This window comes from Tetranychus urticae, chromosome 1 (genome assembly GCF_039701765.1).
Source record: "Tetranychus urticae isolate SD_2017Ah chromosome 1, NJAU_TeUrti_SD_1.0, whole genome shotgun sequence".
Taxonomy (NCBI): domain Eukaryota; kingdom Metazoa; phylum Arthropoda; class Arachnida; order Trombidiformes; family Tetranychidae; genus Tetranychus; species Tetranychus urticae.
Genome location: NC_142958.1, coordinates 10,981,867 through 11,000,383, shown reverse-complemented (window position 1 = coordinate 11,000,383; position 18,517 = coordinate 10,981,867). Strand labels below are relative to the sequence as shown.

The 18,517-nt window shown below is 31.5% G+C and overlaps 5 protein-coding genes across 9 annotated transcripts; all 5 read right to left on the bottom strand.

The window, feature by feature from the left end:
* Nucleotides 1-1,748: 1,748 nt before the first annotated feature.
* Nucleotides 1,749-3,848, bottom strand: LOC107361378 (uncharacterized). Its single transcript, XM_015928197.3, has 2 exons — nucleotides 2,438-3,848; nucleotides 1,749-2,325 (listed from the first exon to the last, which is right to left on the bottom strand). The coding sequence occupies exons 1-2, from the start codon at nucleotides 3,445-3,447 to the stop codon at nucleotides 1,755-1,757; spliced, it is 1,581 nt and encodes a 526-aa protein (XP_015783683.2). The 5' UTR covers nucleotides 3,448-3,848; the 3' UTR covers nucleotides 1,749-1,754.
* A 472-nt stretch (nucleotides 3,849-4,320) lies between these two features.
* LOC107361472 (uncharacterized) lies at nucleotides 4,321-10,953 on the bottom strand. Of its 5 annotated transcripts, XM_089269384.1 has the most exons (5): nucleotides 9,531-10,953; nucleotides 9,149-9,438; nucleotides 7,361-9,088; nucleotides 5,216-7,227; nucleotides 4,321-4,963 (listed from the first exon to the last, which is right to left on the bottom strand). In XM_089269384.1, exons 4-5 carry the CDS (start codon nucleotides 6,211-6,213, stop codon nucleotides 4,405-4,407), a joined length of 1,557 nt encoding a protein of 518 aa, XP_089125510.1. In that variant the 5' UTR covers nucleotides 6,214-7,227; nucleotides 7,361-9,088; nucleotides 9,149-9,438; nucleotides 9,531-10,953; the 3' UTR covers nucleotides 4,321-4,404. The 5 variants fall into 5 exon arrangements, with proteins under 5 accessions (XP_089125510.1, XP_089125513.1, XP_089125507.1 ...); XM_089269387.1 differs by having other exon boundaries at nucleotides 7,361-9,438; nucleotides 9,527-10,953; XM_089269381.1 differs by having other exon boundaries at nucleotides 7,361-9,438.
* Nucleotides 9,744-10,541, bottom strand: LOC149094568 (kelch-like protein 40). The gene has a single exon (XM_089270237.1). It carries the CDS (start codon nucleotides 10,539-10,541, stop codon nucleotides 9,744-9,746), a length of 798 nt encoding a protein of 265 aa, XP_089126363.1.
* Nucleotides 10,954-12,027: 1,074 nt separating the features above from the next.
* LOC107361458 (uncharacterized) lies at nucleotides 12,028-14,325 on the bottom strand. The gene is made up of 2 exons (XM_015928290.3): nucleotides 13,179-14,325; nucleotides 12,028-12,768 (listed from the first exon to the last, which is right to left on the bottom strand). Exons 1-2 carry the CDS (start codon nucleotides 14,177-14,179, stop codon nucleotides 12,210-12,212), a joined length of 1,560 nt encoding a protein of 519 aa, XP_015783776.1. The 5' UTR covers nucleotides 14,180-14,325; the 3' UTR covers nucleotides 12,028-12,209.
* Nucleotides 14,326-15,930: 1,605 nt separating this feature from the next.
* On the bottom strand, nucleotides 15,931-18,497 carry LOC107361457 (uncharacterized). Its single transcript, XM_025160625.2, has 2 exons — nucleotides 17,357-18,497; nucleotides 15,931-16,876 (listed from the first exon to the last, which is right to left on the bottom strand). Exons 1-2 carry the CDS (start codon nucleotides 18,361-18,363, stop codon nucleotides 16,315-16,317), a joined length of 1,569 nt encoding a protein of 522 aa, XP_025016393.2. The 5' UTR covers nucleotides 18,364-18,497; the 3' UTR covers nucleotides 15,931-16,314.
* Nucleotides 18,498-18,517: the final 20 nt, after the last annotated feature.

Below are 18,517 nucleotides of genomic sequence, written 5' to 3'. Positions count from 1 at the left end.
TCTCGTCTCTAGTTTTACCAATTACAATGAATTTACCATTAGTTTCAAGGAGTAGTTTCTCTTCGCTGGGAATCAAATCAGGAAGTTTTGCATCTTTGTCTTCAAAATAACAGTTATTGTTCCTACAAACAAAGTATGAATAACATAAGAAATAAGAATTTAACTTATGAATTCGAGCATAACAATTTCAAAATATATCTATAATATCTACAAATTATTTGGCTGTTAGCGGGAACAGACTTCTACTTTCGTACTAAGTTTTGGTTTCGATTTTTTGAGTGAATAAATCATACCAACCTGTTAACAAGAATAAAATTGTAAATCAATCGGTAAATTTGACTGTAGTAAGTTTTACCAGCAACTTCAAAGTTAAGCCACCGAAATGTCTTTTTAACCCAGTTAAATCTTATTCCTTTAGTTCCAGAGTCGAATAGAATATCTGAAGCGTGTTCTCCAGAAAAATATTCAAGCGCCATAGTATCATCACGCGTAAAATCACCAATTGATAAACAGAATAATTCATTGTCAAACATTTTTATCCGCAAAACGTTAACATCTATTTCCTGGATTGATATGAAGAAGTTTTGGGCACTACGATTGAATTCACAAACATCATTAGAGGTTATGATTGATTCAAAATTAGGAATAATCTTAATCAATTCATTATCCTTCACTTTAGATAAACCATCAAGACCCATAAAAGACCAACGAACACAGTCCAATAACTGTGGAAGATATTCCTTCCGATAATCAGCCTTTTTATTCACCCACTTCATGATTGATTCAAATATTTGATATTCAGAGTGGACCATCAAATCTAATATGAGAATAGCTTCAACTGTCTCCACAGGATATTCCAGAAATGTATTAGTATTGGCAATCATCAAGAAATGTCGACAAATAAAACGTTCAATAGATTCTGAATTAATCAATTTGGACACTTTTGTAACTTGAGGTAAAACCACTGGAAGATGTTCAATAGAAAAGTTTTCATGAAAAAAAGACAAACAAGGTTGAAATAAACGTTCATTTATCATCAAATAATCTGCAGCTTCGTAAAAACTGATGACAATTTCCATTTGAATGAAGAATGATTCCGAATGAATCCAATCGAGTATAGCATCAAATACACGTTCATCAAAATCAAGCACCACTTTGTTTTCCTTTGATTCCAACAAATCACAACAAAACATTTTTTCAAAATAAGGCACAACTGAACAAATTAACTTTTTAGAGACATTATATTCACATTTCCTGTTGACAATTATTAATTCTTGATCTTCTGATTCCATGATTATCAAGTTCAACGAAAACCACTCAAAAGAGATTATATCTTTACCAATCAAGATTTCAACAATGAGTGAGGCTAATTGGGCGGAAAATCTGTATGGCTCAAAAATCAGCAAACGCTTGAGATGAACTCCATCTATTGACAAAAGAATTAAATGTTTAAGAATTTCATTTTCTTAACGCAAAAGACGTTTTTCTTGAATTTATTGTTTCCTTTTTATCCCTTGTTAACTCTTTTCCCTACAAGCGAAATCGTTAAACTGCACATATTGTTTTAAGTGTATTTTGTTAATTTATTGAATGTAAATTGACTGTTAATAAAAATGTAAAGAATATGGCAAACAATATCAATTGTTTCTATTTAAATTACACTTTATTCTTTAGAGATACTTTTTAGATGCAATGAATATCATTTTAAAATACATTCATACTTAAGCCATCAATACTGGTTATTGTCTTCAAAGTCATTGGTCAAGTGAGATTAGCTTTCTTTTCGAGCGAGGTTTGATATGATCAATTGATAATACTGCAGAAGTAAAAGCAAGTAGCTTAGTGGACTTTTCATCATTTTTGGAGCTGCGACGATTGATTCGCCCAATCGACCACCATTTTCCACTAAAAACATCGAAAGTAAAGATATCTCTGGTTGATTTATCAATTAGAATGACTTTTGAATCACGAGATTGATGAGAAGTCAAAGCCAGATCATCAAAATTAAACTTGTCACTCTCGAATGGCTTACTCTTTTTGAATGATCCGTCTTCAAGATTGAACTCAATAAATTCAAAGTTTCTATTCATAATGTAAATAACGTTGCTCAAAACGGTAGCAATAAAAGATCGTGCTTTATCTTCTTTAAGTGCATATTTCGACAATTTAGTGGGCAATGGAACTGTATATATGAATCTCCCTTTTTTGATTTTACCAATCAACATCAAATTTTCTTTATTTTCCAGAATGGCCATCTCATGACAATAAGGTAATGGAGAAAGGTTTTGCTTGGTGTTAGCATCAGTCCGAAGATGAGACCATTTTCTAATGAAAGAAAAAAATGAAATAAATATTAGAGAATGAAAAAAAACTGACACAATTCACTGAACAGATAATGAATTGAACAATGAAATTATAACGGAGTCGATATACTCACTCTTCGACATTTTTGCTAATACACTTTTGAAGCTGAGTATAATAGCATTTACTGAAACTGGAAAAATCATGCCAGCGATATTTCTTTGAATTCCAATCAAATCTAATGCCTTTGCTCCCTGAATCGAAAAAGACATCACATACATGTTCATCATGCAGTATATTCAATGACATCAATTCATTCAATTCAAAGTTGTCACTAAATAACATGATGAATTTATTGTTAAGAATCTTGATGTTCACATTTGACGAGTCCGACTCATAAATAACAACAAAACACTTGCGGTTAGATCGATTGTAGACACAATTACAATTACATTTATCTGGAGTGCAAACTAAAGATGTAAGATCGGCAGATTTCATCAATTCGTCTTGGGAAAATGATAACAGGTCATAGTTATAGAAGCACCAGCGGACACATTTCAATAAACGAATCAAATGAATTTTCCGGTTATCATTAGCTCCGATCCATTTAGTGATTGCCTGGATAACCTGATATTCAGATGAGATCATCAGATTCAACTTGCAAATACACTCAATTGTGTCAACTGAATAGTCCAGAAAAGCAGCCGTATTAGATATCTTGAGAAAGTGCCGGCAGATGAAAGCTTCAAGAGCAGCAGCATTAAACAGTTTGGACTCTTTGGATACTTGAGGAATAACAACTTCGAGATTTTCAATAGAAAAATTTGAATGGAAATAAGAAGAACAATCCTCCAACAATTCATTCTCAATCATCAAGTGATCGGCCAAATTATAAAGTTTAATTACACAATCCATTTCGATTATAACTCCATCCAAGTTTGCATGGCGAATAATCATGTCGAAAGCACGTTCATCAAAGTCAAGCACAACTTTCTTGTCGTTTGGTTCCAATATACCCGAAGAAAACATTTTGCCCAAATATGGGATCGATGAACATATTGACTGTTTGTTAACCCAATACTTTTTTGATCTATTCACGATCATTAAAGTATCATCAGCGGCGACAGGCTCTACTTCGTTATCCATGATTTATAAAAGCCAGTTAAAATTATTTATTAAAGTGTTGAAGTCTAGTTTAGTTTATCAGGAACACAAGTTAAATAATACTCTTTAACACAACAAAGAACGCAAAATGAAAAGAGTAGTTTAAAAAAGAGATCGCAATGTAAGACCTAAAGACTTTAGACCAAAGAGTAAAACAAGTTATATTACTCTTTGCTTTAGACTATAATGTAAGCCAATCATTCCGCTTAATTTCATTGGTGGATCAATTGTTTTACCCTGCCAAAAGTAAAGCAACGACAAAGGCATAAATTAACACTTTGTTGAGCCTTGCCGCTAAATGATGAAATAAGAAGCAATCTTCTGACCAATTAGTGAAAAATGTAATCGAATCCCTTCTCAAATAAATTTGTTTACAGAAAAAGTTAACTCTGACGGTTGCACCTCAGAAGAGCCAAAACAAAACAGCCAAATGCAAAATGGCCAAATATATTTGGTTTGATAAATCGAGTTTATGTTTAATTGATGTCAATTTTTTATTATTTTTGAATATATAATGCAAACAAAGATTCAAATAGTCATATTGAAAGCTTTTAATTATTCAATTTGACTCTTTTTATGCAATTATAAATCTTATACTTTTGGCTATTTTGAATTTGGCTGTTTTGTTTTGGCTCTTCTGAGTGCGTCCCACTCTGACTTGTGAGACGATATTTTGTCTCCAACAAGCTGTCTTCAAAGACTGCCGCCTGGTTTGAGTCATGAGCTAACAAGTTGAGTTTTAGCTTTGCAATGTACTCAAGCTGCGAAGGCTTAGAAACTGGTAACTTAAAAAGCTTACAACTGGTTGAGAAAGAAATATTGAAATTAATGATGCAATTGAATGGGACAACAATATTTTTTAACAATTTTACATTTAATGACACTCACGATTGACACCGAGAAATATGCAAATCTGAATGTGATACAGATAGTTCAAAGTTAATAAAAGCATTGCCTGTACAAAGGTTTGATATCTTTAATCGGTAAAAACGTTGACGTAAAGGCAATTAACATATCAACATAAACATGAGAATTGTTGGAACAAAAGTTTAAATTCAAAATACGATATTTTCCAATCCATTTCTTCTGCTTAATGCAAAAATAACGTACTTTTCCTGATGATTTGTTGACCAAAATAACTTTGTTATCCTTTGTTTGATGTGAAGTTAGGATTAAATTATTGAAATTCCATTTTTTTCCTTTGAACGGTTCACTTTTATAAAAGGATCGAGTTTCATAATTGAATTGAATAAACTCGAGATCCTTAGTCAATATATAAACAACATCGTCCAAAACAGTGGCTTTGAAAGAGTGTGCATGATCTTCATAATTGAACCAACTTGGGTGAGTAACAGGAAACATACCAAACCATTTTTTGGTGCCTTTAGTTTTACCAATCACAATGAATTTACCATTAGATTCAAGGAGTAAGTAATCTTCTGAGTAAAGCGGAAAAGAAAGTTTTGCGTCTTTGTCTTCCAGGTAACAAGAATTTCTTCTACAAATAAGTTATGAATAACATCAGAGAAAATAAAATTGAAAAATTGATATCATTTTTGCGTGATTCAGAATTTTTTCAGAGAGACTGTCATCAAGCAAAGCAATGGAAAGCTTTTAAAATATATATAAATAAACGAAACGGTCACACTCTGACCGTCACAGAAGCATAAAAATAAGTAAACTTTGAATTATCGTAAAAATAATTAATTAAAAAAAATCAATCATTATTTCAATGATAATTTGAACTTACTTGAACCAAACCTCTGCAATGAAGTTTCTTAATTTACTGTGGTAAGTTTTATTAGCAGCTTTAAAGTTGATCACTCGATATGTCTTTTTAACCCAATCAATGCGAATACCTTTGGTTCCAGAATCAAATAAAATATCTGAAGTGTTTTCTCCATGAACAAATTCAAGTGACATTGAATCGTCTTGAGTAAACTCACCAACCGAAAAACAAAATAATTCATTATCAAGCACTTTTAACCGTAACAATGTATTGCCTACTCGATGGATAGAGACGAAGAAGCTTTGATTACTCCGATTAAATCCACAGTCCCTATTCGTTTCGATAAATGTATCGAAATCAGACAGAGTTTTTATTAATTCATTATTCTTTATCTTAGAAATAGCAACAGGATCCATGAAAGACCAACGAACGCAGCTCAATAACTGAGGAAACCATTTTTCTCTGGAATCATCTTCATATACCCATTGCAAGATGGATTCAAAGATTTGGTATTCAGAGTAAACCATCAAATCTAATCGAAGAATAGTTTCAACTGTCTCGAGTGGATAATTCAGGAAAATATCCGTATTGGCAATCAACAAAAAACGGCGACAAATAATGCTGTCTAGAGTTCCAGAGCTCAACAATTTGGACACTTTGGTGACTTGAGGTAAAATAACTGGAAGATGTTTAATAGTGAAGTTTTCATAAAAATAAGAGAGAAATGGTTTTAATAAACTTTCATTTATCATCAAGTAATCAGTTGCGTCGTAAAACCTAATCACATAATTCATTTTGATAAAGAATGATCCAGAATGAATCCAATCGAGGATAGCATCAAAGACGCGTTCGTCGAAGTCCATTTCAACCTTGTTTTCTTTTGATTCCAATAGATCACAGCAAAACATTTTCTCGAAGTAAGGCACAGATGAACAAATGAGCTTTTTAGAGACATAATATTCCCTGTTTCTGTTCACAATTTTCAAATCATCAGCACCATTTTCATGGTCCTCTGCCATAACAACTGTATTCGATTGAAACCTCAAACCGTTCCGAAAATCCAATGGCTTAGTTGAGAAGCAAAAGTTATACAGTTATTTATGAAATAGGTAGTGTTTCTAATCAAGTGATAAATCTTAATCGATCTTCAGTTAAAGATCGATCGTAGATTATGTGGTTTGAGCTAAATATCTAGGAAACAATCGATTATTTATAAAATTCTCAACCCTTTAGTGACAAAGTAAAGAAACGACAAAGGCATTGACTAACACTTGTTTAGACTTGCCGCTATGTGATGAAATTAGATGCACATCTTCTGACCAATTAGTGGAGAAGTGTAATCGAATCCCTTCTCAAAAAATTTGCTTACAGTAAAAGCTAAATCTTACAAATGAAATGTACTCATGAATTATGGAAGGTTGGAAAATCTCACATTTATTTAAACTGATTATCTTCGTCAAAATAAAAATTATGGCAAAAGTCACAGAAATTTTCTTTCAAACTGAGGTTTGATTGAATTGATTGGTAAAAATGTTGAAGTGAAAGCAATTAACTTATTAGAGTCCACAACAGAAGTCGAATCAAAATTTAAATTCATGATTTGGCACATTTCAGTCCAACTTTCATTGGTAATATTGAAACAGTAAATCTTTCCAGATGATTTATCGAGCAAAATTATTCTATCATCATTCGCATGGTGTGAAGTTAAGATCAATTCCTCGAAACATAACTTGCGTTCTTTGAATGGTTCACTCTTCTTGAAAGTACCAGTATCGAAACTGAATTTGATGAACTCAATGTCACGAGTTAAAATATAAACATGATTGTCCAAAACAGTTGCTATGAAAGTATAATCCATTTCTAAATAATTAGTTATGAACCAACAGCGAGCGACTTCGAAAATACCAAAAAACTTTTCTTCTGCTTTGCCAATCAAAATGAATTGATAATTAGATTCAAGAAGCATGCATTCATCTCCAGGAACCTTGTGTGGCAGTTCAGTGTCTTTGTCCATCAAATAGCAATCTGAGTAGCTTGAAAAAGATAAAGAAATATATAAATAAATTGAATAGTTGTAGTCATTACTTCAAATAAGCGGTCAATATTTGATTTAGGTTTAAATTCATGCACTCGATTGATGTGAAATAAAAGCTAATAATTACATACTTGGGTTCAGTCAAAAACTTGATAACCAATTGATAAATCTGATGATGAAAAGTTTTACCCTCGCCTGTTGAATGGAGCCATCTGAATGTCTTTTTAATCCAATCGATTCGTATTCCTCTTCTTCCAGAATCAAATAAAATATCCGAAATGTGTTCTCCATGAACAAATTCAAGGGGAATAGAGTCATCCTGAGTAAAATCACCAATGGGTAAACATAAAAATCTACTATCAAAGATTCTTATTCTTAAATTTCTGTCCTTTTTTTCATGAACTGATATGAAAAAGCTTTGTTTACTACGATCGGATCCATATTGACCACCAGAGCATATGATTGAATCCAGATTTTCAAGAGTCTTGATTAACTTATCCTCCTTTATCTTAGATATATCAACAGAATCAATGAAAGACCAACGGACGAATTTCAATAAACGGCAAAGAAATTCTTTTCTTTGTTCTGCATTTTTATTCACCCATTTCATGATTGCTTCAAATATTTGGAGTTCAGAGTAAACCATTAACTCTAATTTAATAATTTCCTCAACTGTCTCAACTGGATAATTCAAGAAAACACTCGTATTAACAATCTTCAAGAAATGGCGACAAATGAAGCTTTCAATGGCTCCTGAATTTATCAGCTTGGACACTTTGGTGACTTGCGGTAAAATAACTGGGAGAAACTCAATGGTGAAATTTTCATGGAAATAAGAGAGACAAGGTTGCAACAAACGTTCATTTATCATCAGATAATCAGCAGACTCGTATAAGCTGATTACACTGTCCATTCTGATTGTGAATAATCCTGTGTGAATCCAGTTAAGAATAGCATCAAATGCGTGTTCATCAAAATCCAGGACCACTTTGTTTTCCTTTGATTCCAACAGATCACAACAAAACATTTTCTCAAAGTAAGGCACAGATGAACAGATGAGCTTTTTGGAAACATTGTAAATCAAAGTTCTATTCACAATGGTTAAACGATCATCACTATCGATGTCCATTTTAATCCGGGTTTCAATGCAACTGAAGAATTAATAAAACAAATGGAAATAAGTTGTTTCTATGCTTAAAACACACAAGATCAATATTTAAATACAGTTGATGTTGCTTTGGTTTAGTTAAATGATTGGTAAAAAGATTACAAAAATTATTTGTAATTAATTTAAGATTACATTAATTAATTCTTGAAACTAAAACATTTTTCAAGGACTACATGATGTGTTAGACGGGCAAAGTCATAATAGCTTATGGTCTATTTTGCAGTCAAGTACACGTGGATTAGCCAAAGATTGACCTATTGGCTCAGGATACTGATCAAGTTGTTTGGGCTATTGCCTAGAAACGTCAAACTTTTAAAGGCTCCAACTTAAAGAGGGTTAACTATAACAGAACAGTGGTCATAAACTTGAAAAGTAACAAAACTAGAGATTTTTGTCTGCTTTGTCTAGTTGGCTGTTAAGGCTGCAGAAAATTTTGAGATGAGAATAGCGTTTTTGTGTTTTTAAGAGAAGCAACGGGCGTTGAAAACAAAAAATATCCATAAAAATTTCATGAGAAGAGGTTAAGTTTCTGCAATGGCAAAAAAGCTGGGCCAAAAGTTAACATCCTGTTCAAATCATTTCCTTCGGGATCAGTGTTAAGACTCTTTATCTGGCCCACTGCACTCCATTTCTCGGAAGTCATGTCATACTTGAATTTTTCCAGCCGACTTGAGCAAAATAATCACTTTATCTTGATGAGAAGTTAGAATTAGATCTTTGAATATTATCTTTGAGTCCTTAAATCACGTACTTATCCTGAAGGTTCGAGCGACAGTGTTGAACTCAATGAAATGAGCTTCATTTGTTAAAATATAAATGCAGTTATTTGAAGCCGTTGCAAGGAAAGTTAGGTTTCCGGCTTTATAATTATCCAAAAAACTTTGTAAATCAGACTTGATGCAATAAAATTTACGGCTTGGTATATCCCTGATAAGAATGAAAATTTTGTAGTTAACTTCAATGAACATCTTCTCTTCACTGGGTTCAGAGTAAGCGGAGTATAATTTCGAATCTGGGTCTTCGATAGAAAGAGATTTCCATCTTGAAGCGGGAATGAAAAGTAAATAAAAATTTTTTAGCTTGAAGAAATTCGATAAAAATTATGAATACTAGAAAAGAAGCAACTAACTTACTTGAATGATGTGAATATTTGAAAAAAATATTATGAACCAGCCTGTAGTGATTACTAACAAAAAGATAGCTGAAAGTTTTATTAGACCAATCAACACGAATTCTTTTTTCCTGAATCATAAAAAATATCAGTAACGTTTTCGTCATGTATAAATCCATATGAAATTGATGCATCCAATGTAACATATGTGTTGAGTAAATATTTGAACTATTATTTATTCAAGTATTTTAATTTTTAAGTGAGGATCGTCCATTTCATAAACGATGATGAAAAAACTTTGATTACTGCGATTGAATTCACATGAACCAAATGCACAAGTAGTTGATGAGCAAATGATTGATTTGAAATATGGCAAATGTCTAGTTGAATCGTGTAACTTTATTTTTTTCAAATCCTCCACAGATAAATGACACCAACGAATATGTTTAAAAAGATCTGCAAGCTTGCGTATTCTTGAGTCAGGATCATTTTCAATCCAAGTGACTATCGCTTCGAAAACTTGATATTCTGAAAACACCATTAAATCCAATTTCAATATGTATTCCAATGTTTCAATTGAATAGATTGGAAAAACAGTTGTGTGAACTATTTTCAAAAAGTGTCGGCAAATAAACGAATTGAGTTGATCAGAATTCATTAACTTGGATACTTCAGAGACTTGAGGAATAACAACTGGAATATGTTCAACAGAGAAATTTTTCTGAAAGTCAACATCGAAATAGTTAATACAATATGTTAGCAGCTGTTTATCCATCACCAAGTAATCAGCAATATCGTAAACTCCAATCACACAATCCATTTTGATTAATATGTGTTCATACTGGAGCCAATGAAGAATCAAACCAAAACACCGTTCATTCAAATCAAGAACAACTTTGTTTTCCTTTGATTCCAAGAAATCACAAGAAAACATTTTTTCAAAGTAAGGCACACGGGAACAGATAAAACGTTTACCAACACGATACTTTTTCGATCGGTTCACAATAAGCACTTTATCTGGATCAGTTTCCATGATAGATCGTTGATGGTTAAAGATATGGAGTTATAGATTATACAGCATAGAAAATAAAGTTGTACCATGTTTTTGGTATCTTTGCGCATTAAAAGCAATTGCAATTCAAAAATACAGTCGTTCATTTAAGATTATGAAAGGTATCACACAAAGAGTATAACAAGAGAGCCCACTTAATGAAAACCATAAAGTCTTCAGGTTTAACTATTTTCCTGCTTACACAGATGGCTCTGATTTAAAAATGTATTGTTATAATTAAGACAATTATCGCAAATAGATAACAGTTATCGCAATCAAACCCGATTGTATTAAGTTTAAATGAAAATTGATGTTTAGTGCCATCTTGTTAAGCAGGAAAAAATTTAAATCCAAAGACCTGAGGGTCCCATTGAGTGATACCTCTTCTTATACTCTTTGGTATCACAAAAAATGAGTGTTAGAGAGGAAAAAATCTTAGATTACTGATAATCTTGGTCAATTCAATTGTGATACCTTTCATAATCTTTAATGGACGACTGTATTTTTTAAATTAAAGTTGCTTTTTATGCGCAAAGATACCAAAAACATGGTACAACTTTATTTTCTATGCTGTATAAAAACAATTTTGCAGAACCAGAAATGTTTTGATATAAAGCTGTAAAGAAAGTAACTGTTTTTAATTATCTAACGCTTACCATTTTTGGGTTCAATTTGCTTTTCCCCTTTTGATTCTTTCCCCTTTCTTGCAACAAAGGAAAGGCGTCAAAGAGCTTAACCGTTGATTAATAATGAATTTGGGTTCAATTTTATTAAATCCTTATCTTATCTTTAAATCTTTAACCAGAAAATTGAAAATGAAAAACCGTTTATTATATTTTAACCTCTTCAAGTTTAGCTTTGTTAAACTGATCTCATGACGTTCAAAACTAAGATATTTCATCATTATCTGAATATCTCTTGGTCATTTTCGCAATCCTTTATTAACTAATACTACGAAATTTGAACTGATTAAACTTGTCTACCATTTTGCTATTCAAATCAGATTCTTCAATTCATAATTGGTGAATCTCAGTTGGAAGTTAGAAACATAGAATGTACTTAAGTTTGTTATAAACATGTTTGTTTGTTTAAGTGAAATATTAATAATTAAAGGTTTTTAATTCAATAAGTTGATTAGATAACTGAAATTGATACAAAATATGTTGAACACATTTCGTTGTCCTTGCAAATTGTTAAAATTTTGATAAAGATGACGTTGACCATGATAACAATGAAGATAACAAAATTGAAGAAGAAACAAACGTAGACAAATAAATTTATCAATAAATCGTCATCTGCATCAAAATTTTAGGAAAGATAAATTCTCCTTTTTATCCGCAACATCCTTTAAGTTGAGTTAGTTTTCATTTTTCACATTTCTGTTCACAATTCATCATTTTCTTGATAAACCATCGAGTTCGAATCAAAATATCTGTAGTAAATAACATGTGTTCATCTTAATGTTTCATGTGCATTCGGCGGTTCGATGAAAACTATATTTGTTGAAAAAAATTACCATTTAAATATTACAATGGAGTAATGTTGATTGTAATTAATTATTTTTAACGATAATTGTTAGATAAATGAAATGTTGAAGTAAAAAATCACCTCTTTCCTCTCACACTGATTAATACAGATTATAGTTCAAAGTTAATAAAAGCTTTGCCTATACAAAGGTTTGATATTTTTGATCGGTAAAAACGTTGAAGTGAAGGCAATTAACTTATCAACATAAACATTGGAACTATTGGAACAAAAATTTACATTCATGATCCGATATTTTTCAATCCATTTCTTCTGCTTGATACAGAAATAATGTAATTTTCCTGACGATTTGTTGACCAAAATAACTTTATCGTCGTTTGTTTGATGCGAAGTTAAGATTAAATCATTGAGATCCCACTTTTCGTCTTTGAATGGTTTACTCTTATCGAAGGATTTAGTTTCATAATTGAATTGAATAAATTCGAGATCCTCTGTCAATATATAAACAACTTTGTCCAAAACAGTGGCTTTAAAAGAGTATTCATAATCGCTATAGTTGAACCAACCTTCATGTCTAACTGGAAAAAGACCAAACCACTTCTTCTCATCTCCAGTTTTACCAATTAAAATGAATTTACCATTGGATTCAAGGATCAGTGTCTCTTCAGCGGAAAGTGGAAAAGAAAGTTTTGCGTTTTTGTCTTCCAAATAACAGCACGTGGCGCTTAAAAGTGGCAATAAGAATAAAATTCAAAAGAAAATATATATTAAATAATACTTTGAAGGACTTTATTTGTATTAATAATACTTCAATGTAATTCAATTCTGGAGGTTTGCCAATTTGAAGTTTCAAATGTTAATTGATAACTTTTAATTTTCACTCAACAATTACATTGTATTTACATCAAGCAATCAGGTTTTTGTAAATTGCAATAAAATCACAAAAATTGTAATGAATTTCTAATAGTTGGGAATTTTTCTAAGAAACTTTCATCGATCACACAAGTTCTTAAATAGTTGACGCAATAGGCGAAATCCAATGCATAATATTTAGATCAAGCAATAGAGAAATTTTATGACACGTAATTTATTATAATAAAATAAATATTAAATAAAAAATGATGCTCAACTTACCTGATCCAGACATCTACAATGAATTTCCTTAATTTAATTAAGTAATTATTACCAGCAACTTTGAAGTCTAGCAATCGATATGTCTTTTTGACCCAATCAATTCGGATTCCTTTTGTTTCGGAATCAAATAAAATATCTGAAATGTGTTCTCCATGTACAAATTCAAGTGACATTGAATCGTCTTGAGTAAAATCTCCGATTGAAAAACAAAATAATTCATTATCAAACACTTTTAATCGTGACATTTTACTATCTATTTGCTGGATAGAGACGAAGAAGCTTTGTTTAGTACGATTAAATCCACATTCACCATCAGATTCGATAAATGTATCGAAATTAGACAGAGTCTTGATTAATTCATTATTCTTCATCTTAGAAATAGCAACAGGATCCGAGAAGGGCCAACGAACACATTTCAATAATTGTGGAAGTGAATTTTTTCGAGCATCGGCCTTTTGATTAACCCATTTCATGATTGATTCAAAAATTTGATATTCAGAGTAAACCATCAAATCCAATTTGAGAATAGCTTCAACTGTCTCGACTGGATAGTTCAAGTAAACATTCGTATTGACGATCATCAAGAAGTAGCGACAAATAATGTTGTTAATAGATCCAGAACTTGTCAATTTAGACACTTTTGAGACTTGCTTTAAAACGCTTGGAAGATGTTCAATAGTGAAGTTTTCATTGAAATAAGAGAGACAAGGCTCCAATAAACCATCATTTATCATCAAGTAGTCAGTTACCTCGTAAAAACTAATCACATAATCCATTTGAGTAAAGAATGATCCTGAGTGAACCCAATCGAGGACAGCATCAAAGGCACGTTCGTCGAAATCCATTTCAACCTTGTTTTCCTTTGACTCCAACAGATCACAACAAAACATTTTCTCGAAGTAAGGCACAGATGAACAAATTAACTTTTTAGAGACATAATATTCTCTGTTTCTGTTCACAATTTTTAATTCATCATCACAATTTTCACGTTCTTCTGCCATAATAATTAATATCAGTAAGAATTACAAAACGTTCCAAAAATTAAGAGATTAGATGAGCAGTTATGGAATTATCTATGTAATCGGTAATATTTCAACTGTTACTTGGATATATTTTAACTTTCTCAGGACTTACTAAAAGTTTATTTTATACCAGACAATACTAATTAAAATCTAGGCGTTGACGAGGGCGTTTATAATATTTTTCATTGCACAATATAAGAGTTAAAATTGAGAGAATTATTTTCAAGGAATTTGAAGGTTACAGGGTTTAGTCACCATTGAGAAAACCCAATAAATTTTCAATGGCCACTATGAAGGAGGAGTTAGAACTACTTTTTGCAGTTCGTCGAGTTTTGATAAGATTTCTTAAATCATCAATCGACTTAATATAATTTTTTTCGTGAAATATCAATCCAAAAACTCGTAAAATAAGTTTTAAGCGACATTTTATGTTAAATTTGCTCTATTAAGAAATATTGAAAACCATGAATTACGCTGCCCGACGAATAGTGTAAATAAGCTATTTGAAGGTATTCTCATTATCTGGTAGCTTACTGTATTCTTTGTGAGGTACAGGTTCTCAATGGCGACGATAATTCATAATCTAGAATTAAATTGCTTAAAAAGGAGTGATACCAAAAAAATATGACTTAAGTGAGTGACATATGTGATTTGAGAGTGCTGACTTGAACGTTATTAGAGGCATAGAAACTGAGTCCATTAGTGGCATTAATGCACTTATTTTGTGGAATAAACTTCTCTATTTCTGTGCAAAAGATCACTTCGATTTTCAGTTAAACCTCCGCCATTCTGTGATCGTAATAGCTACAGAGCTGAAACTTATTATTTGCCGATAAAAGCTGTCAGTACATATCATCGATCGGTCAACAGTCATATAATCATCAACAATTTATCAACAGTTCACTTGATTTTGGCCATTGGCTTCAAAACAAAACCTCGGCAACTCGAAAATATAGTACCCACGATCATCATTGTTTGATTAATCATTGGCTTTTATCAAAAGCTCATGGGTGAAAAGTCACTTTAAAAAGTGATGATGTTTGATTTGGTGGATGTGGTCAAAAAAGCCGATCCCGTTCTATGTAATAGATAAAGCGCTATTCAAAAACAGTTTTGTGATTTTTAATTAAAGCAATGGATTATTAATATTATAGTTTGTAAACAAATTAAAATAATTGATTTTAGTCGCATTTCAAATTAAAGTTTATGTTAATCACTGATCTTATGTCTATGATTGGTGGTTCAATTGCTTTGCCTAGTTAACTATTTACAAAATGAACCCAGTGGGTTAATGAACGATTGATTGATGGAGCCCACCAAAACCGTTGATTACTAATGATACTGGGTTCAAGTTACTTAACACTTTATCTTATCTTTAAATCTTTAACCAGAAAAGTTGTATTGAAAAACCGTTTATTTTAAACTTCTCAAGTTTAGGTTTGTAAGACTGATCGTATGATTATACAAACTGACAATTGTGAGAAATCACATTATTATTAGTGTGATCTTTGGCCATTTTTGAAGCATTACAACCATATTTTTGACAAAACTTGTCTTTTATTTCGATAGTCAAATATTGATCAATGTATATGTATTTAGTATTTACTGAATACATGTAATCTAATTCATTCCACATCCGCCATCGTAAATTATGTGGACTGAATGATGGGTGTATTCATAAGATCATGCAAAGATTAAAAGTTATTGTCAGTTCAAAAGACGATTTATAATTTAAATAAGAAAATAAAATATAAGGTTTTAATTGTGGGTAAATTACAGCATTAGAAATGAACAATGACATGAAAAATTCAAGTGGAATAGATTCATCCTGAGTAAAATGACCGAAACAAAATTTCTTGCCTTTTTTCATGAACTGGTATGAAAAATCTTGGTTTACGACCATCAGCGTGAACGAGTATCATTTTTGCATTACAAGCGTTATTTTTGCAAACTGATGTCAGTCGGTTTGGAATGATATAAAATATAATAAATCTGTAGGAAGGATTCTAAAAACGTTAAAAACAAGAGTGTTTTTCATCAATGCTACATTTAATGACACTCACAATTGAAACCGATGAATATTCACGTCTGAATGTGATTCAGGTAGTTCAAAGTTAATAAAAGCTTTGCCTATACAAAGGTTTGATATTTTTGATCGGTAAAAACGTTGAAGTGAAGGCAATTAACTTATCAACATAAACATTGGAACTATTGGAACAAAAATTTACATTCATGATCCGATATTTTTCAATCCATTTCTTCTGCTTGATACAGAAATAATGTAATTTTCCTGACGATTTGTTGACCAAAATAACTTTATCGTCGTTTGTTTGATGCGAAGTTAAGATTAAATCATTGAAATCCCATTTTTCGTCTTTGAATGGTTTACTCTTATCGAAGGATTTAGTTTCATAATTGAATTGAATAAATTCGAGATCCTTTGTCAAAATGTAAACAACTTTGTCCAAAACAGTGGCTTTAAAAGAGTGGCTATGATCTTCATAATTATTGAACCAACTTTCATGAAGAGCTGGAAAAATACCAAACCACTTTTGCTTGACGAGAGGCTCACCAATAACAATGAATTTACCATCAGATTCAAGGAACAATCTCTCTTCACTCGTAATATCATCAGGAAGTTCTGCATCTTTGTCTTCCAAATAACAGGAACTTTCTCTACAAATAAGGTAAGAATAACATGAAAAGGATAAATTGAGTGCAAAAATTTAACATTTAGTAACTTGATTCGAAAGATTTCTCGGCGTTTGAAAAATCCAATGATATAATAATAAAATGCCAAACTAAACCTGAATAAACAAAATTAGATACTTCAGATCGAACCGGGAAGAAATATCGAAACAGAAACAAAAGTCTCAAATGTTAATTGATAACACTTAATTTTCATCCAACAATTATCCACTATTTACATCAAGTAATCAGGAATTTCTGTTAATTGCATTGAGAGCAGAAAATTTGTAAAACATCTACCGGTATCTGAGAAACTGTATAAGCTGTATCACTATAAACTGTATCTCTTAGAATAGCGGACGAAGAGTTTCAATGCATGATCTTTATATTGAAGTATTCAATAGAAAATTTTGGATGCAAAACAAGAAATCAACTTAAATTATAAAATGATAAACCACTTAAACTTACTCGATCCAAAACTCTACAATAAATTTCCTCAATTGACTGTAGTAAGTTTTACCAGCAACTTTGAAATCAAGCCATCGAAATATCTTTTTATCCCAATCAATTCGAATACCTTTGGTTCCAGAATCAAATAAAATATCAGAAGTATGTTCTTCATGAACAAATTCAAGTGACATTGTATTTTCTTGAATGAAATGGCCAATCGAGAAACAAAATAATTTATTATCTAACACTTTTATTCGTAACGTTTTATAATCCATTTGATGGATGGATACAAAGAAGCTTTGTTTGCAGCGATTGAATCCATATTCAGTATTAGAGGGGATAAATGCATCCAAATCCATTTGCGTGAGAGTCTTGATTAATTCATCATTCTTTATCTTAGAAATATCTACAGGATCCATGAAAGACCACCGAACACAGTTCAATAACCGCCGAAGTAATCCTTTTCTATAATTAGCTCTTTTATTCACCCATTTCATGATTGATTCAAAAATTTGATATTCAGAGTGAACCATCAAATCCAATTTGAGAATAGCTTCAACTGTCTCGACTGGATAGTTCAAGTAAACATTCGTATTGACGATCATCAAGAAGTAGCGACAAATAATGTTGTTAATAGATCCAGAACTTGTCAATTTAGACACTTTTGAGACTTGCTTTAAAACGCTTGGAAGATGTTCAATAGTGAAGTTTTCATTGAAATAAGAGAGACATGGCTCTAATAAACCATCATTTATCATCAAGTAATCAGCTGCTTCGTAAAAACTAATCACATAATTCATTTGGATGCAGAACGACCCAGAATGAACCCAATCGAGGACAGCATCAAAGGCACGTTCGTCGAAATCTAATTCAACCTTGTTTTCCTTTGACTCCAATAGATCACAACAAAACATTTTCTCGAAGTAAGGCACAGATGAACAAATTAACTTTTTAGAGACATAATATTCTCTGTTTCTGTTCACAATTTTTAATTCATCATCACAATTTTCACGTTCTTCTGCCATAATAACTACGGTCAGTTGATACTACAAAACTTTCCGAAAATTTAGTGGTTTAATTGAATAAGTAGTTATGAAGTTATTTGAATGCTATTTGTTTTTATTATAAGATAATTTTATAACTCATTAACAACATTAGAAGCAGTTTAATACTGCGTTT